Source organism: Pelodiscus sinensis, chromosome 1, assembly GCF_052426305.1.
Source record: "Pelodiscus sinensis isolate ZL-2025 chromosome 1, ASM5242630v1, whole genome shotgun sequence".
In the NCBI taxonomy this organism is placed as follows: domain Eukaryota; kingdom Metazoa; phylum Chordata; order Testudines; family Trionychidae; genus Pelodiscus; species Pelodiscus sinensis.
In genome coordinates this window covers 352,142,769-352,153,192 of record NC_143052.1, presented here as the reverse complement: position 1 = coordinate 352,153,192, position 10,424 = coordinate 352,142,769, and the positions used below count along the sequence as shown (strand labels likewise).

Below are 10,424 nucleotides of genomic sequence, written 5' to 3'. Positions count from 1 at the left end.
ACAGTCCACCTAGTCCCGGGTCCTCTCTGTGACAACGAAAAACCCAGGTGTTGCGTAGGAAGGTGTAACAAACCCAGCAGTCAGTGGTTGTGGGGATAAATTGACCATTGTGAGGGTATCACCCCAGGGGTGGCCCGTGCATATTGGCAGACTTGGCAGTCGCCTAGGGCGCCGGGCTTAATGGGGGACCCAATGACGACACACTGCCGTTGAGGGCTTTGGATGCGGGGGTACCAATCGCGCATTCCGCCTCGGGCTCCAGTTGCCAGCAGCTTATCTCGAAGACGGGGGCGCTGATTGCGCATTCTGCCTCGGGCACCAGTTGCTGGCAGCTCGTCTCAGGCCGCCCCGTGTCACCCTAATGCCTGACAGCTAGAGATTGGCATTTGCCCTAGAAAACACAGTAATATATTGTCTTTGGAAAAGGATTATTTAGCTGTAACTATGATAACTGTATCGTCTCATCAAAGTAGGTAAATATTAGGCAATGTGAGATAAATTAGACATTGAGTGAAGAGGACTCTTTTGAATTGCCCCATTTCACCTCAGTTGAATGTCCTCTTGATAGTATTTTGTGAGACAGGAAGATCACAGTTTCGATCTACTCTCCACCAGTCAGTAATTTATACACTTTTCTCATATCCCCGGCTATTCATTTCCTTTCCAAGGTAATTATCTCAGTCCCAGGCCTTATAAAACCCTGGCTCTCAGTCATTTTCCACTGCCTTCCCATGCATCCTTCTATCTTTTTTGAAAAGTGTGCCTAGCGCTGCACAGTGACATCTTGAGGAGGGTGAAACACAGACTGACCGTTCTCAGGGCGTTGCATTTTCTCTATGATTTTTTATTCCCGCCTTTTGAATCCCAATGTTTTGCTTAGGTTCTGTCCATGGTTGCATTATGAGTAAGGTATCATAGCAGGCACTAAGACGCCCAGCAACCAGTCCTTAGTTTGTAGAGTTCAATTAGAACCTGACTAAATGTGTGTGGAGTATACTTTTTTTTTCCCCCTTCAAGGAGCAGCTGTTGATATTGATGTTCATCTACCGTGATGTCTATTCACGTGGTGTGGTGAGCTCACTGTAATGACTTCTCTTGACTTGCCTATGACCTACATTTCATGGAGAAAACTGTAAATGTTACCACATCATTGTTCACACACTTTTCTACTCAAACATATTCTAGTTTTTGTTCATAAGCGTGTAACTCCATGCCCCCTTGATTTGCTTCTCCTTTCACAGGACCCTGAAGCTTTTCAGAGCCCAAACCACACACCAACCACCTCATGGCAGCTTCCAACCTAACCCCCTCTGAACCTTCATCCTTCATCCTAATGGGCATCCCTGGCCTGGAAGATGCCCATGTCTGGATTGCAATCCCTTTCTGTATGTGCTACATGGTCAGCTTGTTGGGAAATGTCATGGTTCTGATTGTTGTTGGCAAAGAGCAGACCTTGCACAAGCCGATGTATCTGCTGCTCTGCATGCTGGCATTCACAGACATTGCCATGTCCACCTCCGTTGTGCCTAAGGCCCTGTGTATATTTTGGTTCAATTGGAAAGGCATTACGGTGGGAGGTTGCCTCACCCAGTTGTTCTTCCTACATGCCAGTTCCATGACACACTCAGCCGTCCTTACAACAATGGCCTTTGATCGCTATGTTGCCATATGTGACCCTCTGAGATACACCACCATCCTCAGCAATGCGCGGATCGCTAAGCTAGGGCTTGTGGGTTTAACAAGAGCTGTTCTCCTCATCCTGCCCGGCCCTGTGCTCCTGAGCAGGCTGCCGTTCTGTGACAACCGCCGTATCCCCCACACGTACTGTGAGCACATGGCAGTGGCAAAAATGGCATGTGCGGATATCACAGTCAACAGGCTGTACGGCTTGGGAATAACTTTTGTTGTCCTTGGGTGCGACCTTACACTCATTGGCCTGTCCTACGCTCAGATCATCAGGGCCGTCCTCAAAGTCTCCTCCTAGGAAGCCCGCCAGAAAGCCGTCAACACCTGCACTGCCCACATCAGTGTGATGCTGACTTCTTGTACTCCCTTCCTCTTCTCCAACCTGACACACCGGTTCGGTCAGGGAATCGCACCCCATGTTCACATCATCATGGCCAACCTTTATTTCGTCCTCCCTCCCATGCTCAACCCCATCATCTATGGGGCCAAAACCAAAGAGCTACGTGACACAGTGGGCAAATACACCTGCAGCACATGATCACCTGGGACCTTTGAGTTCAAACCTAAGTGACAAAAGGTGAACAGACATCTTCTCATGCTCAGAAAGATAAAGACCAGCAAAGGAACTATGATGCTGAATTTCTTTGTCATATGTGCAGTGATTATGGTGAATCAAATTTACCTGATTTGTCTATTTCCAATCCTTCAGGAAGCCTGAAAGATAACCAAATGTGTCATCTGGAAACCGCTGGTACAGGAAAAGCTGCTGTTGGAATTAACGGTATTCTACTAGCACTTGTGAGAGAGATTTATGGAACTGTGTGTTTTTGAGAATGATTGTGCTGTGTTACACTATGACATCAACTTTGGGAAAAATAACTTACCAATTTACAGATTTGCTCTTGAAGTAATTTTTAAGTTGGAACTTCCAAAACATGCACTAACCATTCCTGTGTGAAAGATGTTTAAGTATGTGTTGTGATTTCATGCTGATGATTGTGAAATAGGTGAAACAACGATTCCTGCCAAACATCTAGGTGACTGCCACTTTTCAGTACCATGTCCTTCTCCAGTGCTCAGCTCCTTATGACATAGAGTTCCTGAGCTCTCATTGTTGCCATTTTTGGTGGAATTTTTGGATAATTGGAGCACCATTGCACAGTTTTGCCTGGGGTTCACTGGCCTCATGCTACGGAAAACCAAACTCACTAGTTTTGCATTGAAGTTTTTGAACACGTATATGCTATGGAGGACAAAGATGTTAATGAAAATGGATTGTTTGCTCTTTCATTGCAGTCACTACGTTTTAGCTACAGTGCAACTGAAAGATCATTTTCTCAGTTGAACATGATAAAAACAAAACTGTACAACAAGATCAAAAAGGAACTTCCAGAAAATATTCTCCTTGCTAGGTTGTACATGTAATGACACAAACTCTGTTTTGAACCGTTTTTACAAATAAATAAATAAATATTTGCAGTCTACTTCTAATGCAAAATAGCTCTAAAAGGCATATTTCATCGTTGACATCAGTAACTAAGAGGGGTAGCTGAGCTAGCCTATAAGTTTAAAAACAACAGATAGTCAGGTGGAGCCTTAGACTAACAAAAATATGGAGAGTATCAAACATAAATAAAGATTTACCTATCTCATAGAACAGGAAAGGACCTTGAGAGGTCACTGAGTCCAGTCCCCTGCCCTCATGGCAGGCCTATGCGCTGTGTGAAGAAGAACTTTCACTTATTAGTTTTAAACCTGCTACCCATTAATTTCATTTGGTGTCCTCTAGTTCTTCTATTATGGGAACTAATAAATAACTTTTCTTTATTTGCCCTCTCCACACCATTCATGATTTTATAGACCTCTATCATATCCCCCCTCAGTCTCCTCTTTTCCAAACTGGAAAGTTCCAGTCACTTTAGCCTCTCTTCTTATGGGACCCGTTCCAAACCCCTAATCATTGTAGTTGCCCTTTTCTGAACCCTTTCCAAGGCCAAAATATCTTTTTTGAGGTGAGGAGACCACATCTGTACACCGTACTCATGATGTGGGCGTACCATAGTTTTATACAGTGTCAGTAAGATATTCTGTGTCTTATTTTCTATCCCTTTCTTAATAATTCCTCACATTCTATTTGCTATTCTGACCACCGTAGCACACTGTGTGGACATTTTCAGAGAACTTTCCACGATACCTCCAAGATCTCTTTCCTGAATTGTCGTAACCAAATTAGCCCCCATCATACTATATGTATAGTTGGGGTTATTTTTTCCAGTCTGCATTACTTTACACTTATCCACATTAAACTTCATTTGCCATTTTGTTGCCCAATCACTTAGTTTGGTGAGATCTTTTTGAAGTTCTTCCCAGTCTGCTTCTGTCTTGACTATCTTGAACAGTTTAGTATCATCTGCAAACTTTACTACCTCACTGCTTACCCCTTTCTTTAGATCATTTATGAATAAGTTGAATAGGATTGGTCCTAGGACTGACCCTTGTACCTTGCTATTACTGTGTTCCATTAATTCTCTTCATTCCACCATGTTTCTGTGAGGCCCATTGTCAGTATCCTCATGTAATACAAGGCCATCAAGTTCACCTATATTATTTAGACTTCTAGAATTAGCATATAAGCACATTAAAATAGTATTTGATTGGCTGTCTTCTGGACACCAGACCTGTGAAAAATAACGGGCAAGGTCTCAAGCTGAAGACCAATACAGCTGCCTCTTTGGATGTTCTGTAATACATGCCTGTAGTAATATCCAAGGTGAGGAATTACTATTTTTAAGCGATTCCTTTAGTTCATCAAAACTTAGTTTGTGTATTTGTTTTATTTGCTTAGTAAACTGCTTTGTTCTGTTTGCTACCCAGTTAATCACTTAAAATCACATGTATAGTTTATAACCTTATTTCTTGTTTATAATATAACCCCATTAGTATAATTCATAATTTAGGGGGAGGGGGAAGCTGTGAATGCCTTCCGCCACATTGAGGGAGGAAGGAGATAACATTATGTATCTTAGGGTCTCAACTCCAAGGGAGAAGGACACCTGATTTCTGGGGCAAGTCCCTTAAATTAATAGAATCATAAAATCATAGAACTGGAAAGGACCTCGAGAGATCATCAGGTCCATTTACCTGCCTTCTCGGCAGGACCAAGCACTGTCTAGATCAGGGTGGGCAATAATTTTTTGCCAGCGGCCACTTCAAATCTTTTAAGTGGCCACCAGGCTGCATCGGAAGGGGGGGGGACCTCAAATGGAAAGGGTGGGGCCAGGATGCTTTGGGCTTCCCCATCCACAAAACATGATTGGTCTGGGGGATCCTTTTTGCCCCCCACCCTCTGCCACTTCCCACTAAGCACCCAGGCTCCTGGTAGTGAGAGAGACTTCTCGTGCTCCCCCACTCTCAGACTGTGCACTCCTCACAGGGTGGGGACAGGGCGCAGGAAACTTTGTGCGCTCCTCCCGCCCCCAGGCCAATCAGGGCTTAGGGGCAGAGGAGCGCGTGAAGTCGCCTCCCGCCCTGCTAGGAGCATGCGGTCCTTCAAAGTGCCACATGCTCCTGGCATGGCAGAGGGAACTTCATGTGCTCTATTTCACCCGGGGGAGAAGCAGGGCCTCCATGGGCCAGATCAAACTGCTTGGTGGGCCGATCTGGCCTCTGGAGGGCCTTTTGCCCACCCCTGGTCTAGATCATCCCTGACAGGTATCTGTCTAACCTGCTCTTAAATGGAGATTCCACAACCCCCCTAGGCAAATTATCCCAGTGTTTAACCACCATGACAGTTAGGAAGTTTTTCCTAATGTCCAACCTAAACCTCCCTTGCTGCAGTTTAAGCTCATTGCTTCTTGTCCTATCCTTAGAGGCCAAGGAGAACAATTTTTCTCCCTCGTCCCTGTGATACCCTTTTAAATACCTAAAAACCTCTATCATGTCCCCTCTTAGTCTTCTCTTTTCTAAACTAAAGAAGCCCAGTTCTTTCAGTCTTCCCTCAGAGCTCATGTTTTCTAGACCTTTCCTCATTTTTGTTGCTCTTCGCTGCACCCTCTCCAATTGACGCTTCCCAGAACTGATCTCAGTGGTTGCCCTCCTGAAGTTGGATGTGGCCCGGCCTGTGTGTGTGTTGCAGGAAGCTTAATCGTTTGGTTCATCAAGAAAGGTGCCCAGGCTGACACAACACATGGACACAGTGGGATCTGTTGTAGTAATAAGAGGGCCAGACAGTGGAGGCCTGAGCAACAGTCAATGCTTTGCTACCATAAAGCAAAGCTAAGCTGTGAGCAGAAGGCAGGTCCTGCTCATGGAAACTTGGCAAAGACAGGGCTGCTGATATTGAAGAAAGACACATACCTAGGAAGGACTAGGCCCAGGCCATGTACGTAAACATTCCAGGAGGATGGTAATAGAAAATCTCGCTGAAGAAACAGTTCGGCACCAGTACACTCCCCATAAATAACAGGGACATACCGACCCAGGATCAGTACAGGGTCGGGATGACAGCATGATGGATTGGGATGTTTTGATTGAACCACCATACACAAGGTAATGGGAGGTATCTCAGTATGTCAGGGGATGTCAACCGAATACGTTTAAGGGTGGCACCTTGATGTGCAAGAAGTGATATGTAACTTGTTTGTGTCTGTGTATAAAAGTGTATCTCAGAAAGGCCGTCTTGTCCAGCCTAGGGGATAGCAGAAACTCCTGGTCGCTAACTGAGCTCAGACCATTGCCAGGGCTTGCGTATGTACTAGTGTAAACTGTTGACATCTGGTCTAGATGCCCAGGGTGCGAGAGACTGTAAGTCGTTTGACAATAAACCTGGTTCCAGGATTTTGCACCTTGTCTGATTTGTGGTCATAGGGGGCTCTTAGAAGTCTGCGGTGTTGGCTACCTGCGCAGAGCCTGCACAGCATTCGGAAAGAGCACAAGTATTCATAGAGTGCACATGCACCACACGCAGCTGAATGGTTATTAACTCTGAAGGGAGCAGAACAGATGCCAGCGCACCACATGTGCTGGGACTTCACCACCTCCCTTGGGAACCCATTCCAGTGCTTCCCCACCCTCCTAGGGAAATACTTTTTCCTTATATCCAACCTAGACCTGCCCCCACTGTAACTTGAGGCCATTGCTCCTTGTTCTGCCATTGGTCACCACTGAGAACAGCCTCTCTCCAGCCTTTTTGGAACCTCCCTTCAGCTAGTCAAAAGCTGCTATCAAATCCCCCCTCGCTCTTCTCTTCTGCAGACTAAATAAGACCAAATCCCTCAGCCTCTCCTCATAAGTTGTGTGCTCCAGCCCCCTCACATTTTCATTACCCTCTGCTGGACTTTCTCCAGTGCCACATCCTTTCTCATCTGCTGTAATCCTCAGGACCTTTTCTGCTGAACTGCTGCTAAGCCAGTCTGTAGCAGTGTTTGGGATTCTACAGTCCCAAGTGCAGGACTCTGCCCTTGTCCTTGTTGAACCTCGTCACATTTATTTTGGCCTAGTTCTCCAATTTCTCGAGGTAACTGTGGCCCCCATCTATACTCTGCCGTGTATCTATCTGTATCTCTAGTTTAGTGTCATGCACATGTAACCACCACCAGGTGGATTTGAATCTGGGATCTCTGAAGCAGGATATAGGAGCCTCTACTCTCTGAGCTAAAAGTCAGCTGGCTCCCAGCCCATGCTGTAGAGGTCTCTTGGTCTTAACTGTTGCTGTAGTCTAGGTACCACTTGCATTGCTCAGTAACCACACTAGGGACACGTCTAGACTGGCAAGATTTTGCGCAAAAACAACTTGCCAGCTGTCTACACTGGCCGCTTGAATTTGCACAAGAGCACTGACGTTTTAATGTAAGAATTCAGTGCTTCTTGCGCAAATACTTTGATGCTCCCGCTCAAGGATAAGCTCTCTTGCACAGGAATACTTGCGCAAGAGGGCCAGTGTAGACAGGCACCTTAATTTTTTGCTCAAGAAAGCCCAATGGCTAAAATGGCCATCAGAGCTTTCTTGCGCAAAACCGCAACTATACTGAGCATGGATGCTTTTCTGTAAAAGCACTTTTTGTGCAAAAGCATCCATGCCAATCTAGATGCTCTTTTACAGAAATACTTTTAACGGAAAAACGTTTCCGTTAAAAGTATTTTGCAAAATCATGCCAGTCTAGAAGCACCCAAGGTGTGAGGGTTACACACAGACTTGCTGAGGATGCTATCCATCCTCTCAGACAGGTCATTAACAATCAGGAAACTCTGCAGGGATTAAGGGAGTTATATTATATACATTACCCCCCCACACACACACACACACACTACCACATTGTCCTGAAGCAGGCAATGCCTGTGCTTTGGATGTGATTTTGCTCTAGGACACAACTCCAGTAAGTAGCCTGCCTCTGAGTGCTCTTATTTATGACCTGGTGCTGTTGCTATATCAGTGCATAACACAGAGATTACTTTTCACTGTGACAGGGCCTGGGTTACTACGGAGTGGTTTAAAAAGCTGAGTTATTTCTACCATTTGGGAAAGTTGCCTGTGTAGTAAGTTGAGGGTCAGTAACATGGAGTCAGCAAGCCTAAGGCCTATAACATGAAAACAGCAACAGTCCTGCAATCTAGTGAGCAAGACTTTGGTTCAGTAACTCAGATACTCATAACTGTGTAATTGTGTAAGTTAGGACACAGGGAGGCACGGAGAACAGAGTGTAAGCCGAAAGGGAGTAACGGAACATCTTAAGCAATGTCCTGGTATAAAAACTCCCTAAACACAAATGCACATACCAACCTAGGTTCAGGACACTGTAAGTAGCATTTGCCTGCTGTCATTGCAGTCATCTGCCGCCACACTCCCTGGGCCACTTCATCAAGAAACTACTCTGTCTAGCCCTCTCAGGGCTTCGAGGTCAGGTGACGATTAGAGGGAGGAGACGTCAATGCAGAATGTAGCCTTTGCGATGCACTGATAAGATATTAGGTGTAAGAACGTTCCTGGGCTATGAACTTCCACAATGCTGAGGTCAGCCACACTGGGTCGGGGCACCCTTGACTAATGAAGAATTGTCCATTCCCCTTTTATCCCTCAGGTTTGAACTCAAAGGTCCCAGGCGATCACCTTCTGCGGGTGTATTTGCCCACTGTGTCACGAAGCTCTTTGGTTTTGGCCCCATAAATGACGGGGTTGAGCATGGGAGGGAGGAGGAAGTAGAGGTTGGCCATAATGATGTGAACATGGGGTGCGATTCCCTGACCGAACCGGTGTGTCAGGTTGGAGAAGAGGAAGGGAGTATAAGAGGTCAACATCACACTGATGTGGGCAGTGCAGGTGTTGACGGCTTTCTGGTGGGCTTCCTTGGAGGAGACTTTGAGGACGGCCCTGATGATCTGAGCGTAGGACAAGCCAATGAGTGTAAGGTCGCACCCAAGGACGACAAAAGTTATTCCCAAGCCATACAGCCTGTTGACTGTGATATCCGCACATGCCATTTTTGCCACTGCCATGTGCTCACAGTACGTGTGGGGGATACGGCGGTTGTCACAGAACGGCAGCCTGCTCAGGAGCACAGGGATGGGCAGCATGAGGAGAACAGCTCTTGTTAAACCCACAAGCCCTAGCTTAGCGATTCGTGCATTGCTGAGGATGGTGGTGTATCTCAGAGGGTCACATATGGCAACATAGCGATCGAAGGCCATTGTTGTAAGGACGGCTGAGTGTGTCATGGAACCGGCATGTAGGAAGAACAACTGGGTGAGGCAACCTCCCACCGTAATGCCTTTCCAATTGAACCAAAATATACACAGGGCCTTAGGCACAACGGAGGTGGACATGGCAATGTCCGTGAACGCCAGCATGCAGAGCAGCAGGTACATCGGCTTGTGCAGGGTCTGCTCTTTGCCAACAATAAACAGAAGGGTGACATTTCCCAACAGGCTGAAAATGTAGCAGATGCAGAAAGGGATGGCAATCCAGACGTGGGCATCTTCCAGGCCAGGGATGCCCATTAGGATGAAGGATGAAGGTTCAGAGGGGGTGAGATTGAAAGCTGCCATGAGGTGGGCAGTGTGTGAATTCGGCTCCAAAATGCTCCAGGTATCTATGAAGGGAGAAGCACAGCAAAAGGGGTTACACACTTTCGAAGAAAACATACAATACATGTGCACAGTCAGTCAAATGTAAGAAAGGGGTATGGACATGGACACATTTACAGTTTTTCCCATGAAATGTAGATCATAGGCAAGTCAACAGAAGTCCTTCCAGTGAGCTCACCACACCAAGGGAATGGACAACATGGCTGATGAACTTCAATGCCCAGCCTTGCATCATGTGCTTCTTGGAGCGGGGGGAAAAAGTGTATTCCACAAACACCTATCCAGGTTCTAAGGGAACTATCTGAACTCGGGGCAGCTCTGTGACACCCTGTTTACAGTGAGTTAGAGAAGAAAAAACAGGTGACCCAGGAGCGGACGGGACAAACGGAACTGCTCTATTGCCCGCTCATGTTTACCTCGGACATTCCGCACAACGTCCGAGTAGCCACAAGTTGGCACCAATTACACCCCATTATCTATTTTAGTATGTTAATTTACACGTCTATCACTACTTTTCTGAAAACCTTATTTAATAATGTTAACTCCCATGAAATGCATCTTAACAAACAAATAATGAATATAATTACACTCACCCCTAATTACTATTTACAGAAAATTCTAATGAAATCAACCTTTTCTATACTACAACTTTCTAAATC

At 45.9% G+C, this 10,424-nt stretch overlaps 1 protein-coding gene and 1 pseudogene across 1 annotated transcript; one reads left to right on the top strand and one right to left on the bottom strand.

Moving 5' to 3' along the window:
* The first annotated feature begins 1,261 nt into the window (after positions 1-1,261).
* On the top strand, positions 1,262-2,224 carry LOC102457573 (olfactory receptor 52P1-like; annotated as a pseudogene).
* A 6,114-nt stretch (positions 2,225-8,338) lies between these two features.
* On the bottom strand, positions 8,339-9,726 carry LOC102457827 (olfactory receptor 52P1-like). The gene has a single exon (XM_075922122.2). The coding sequence runs from the start codon at positions 9,724-9,726 to the stop codon at positions 8,788-8,790; it is 939 nt and encodes a 312-aa protein (XP_075778237.2). The 3' UTR covers positions 8,339-8,787.
* Positions 9,727-10,424: the final 698 nt, after the last annotated feature.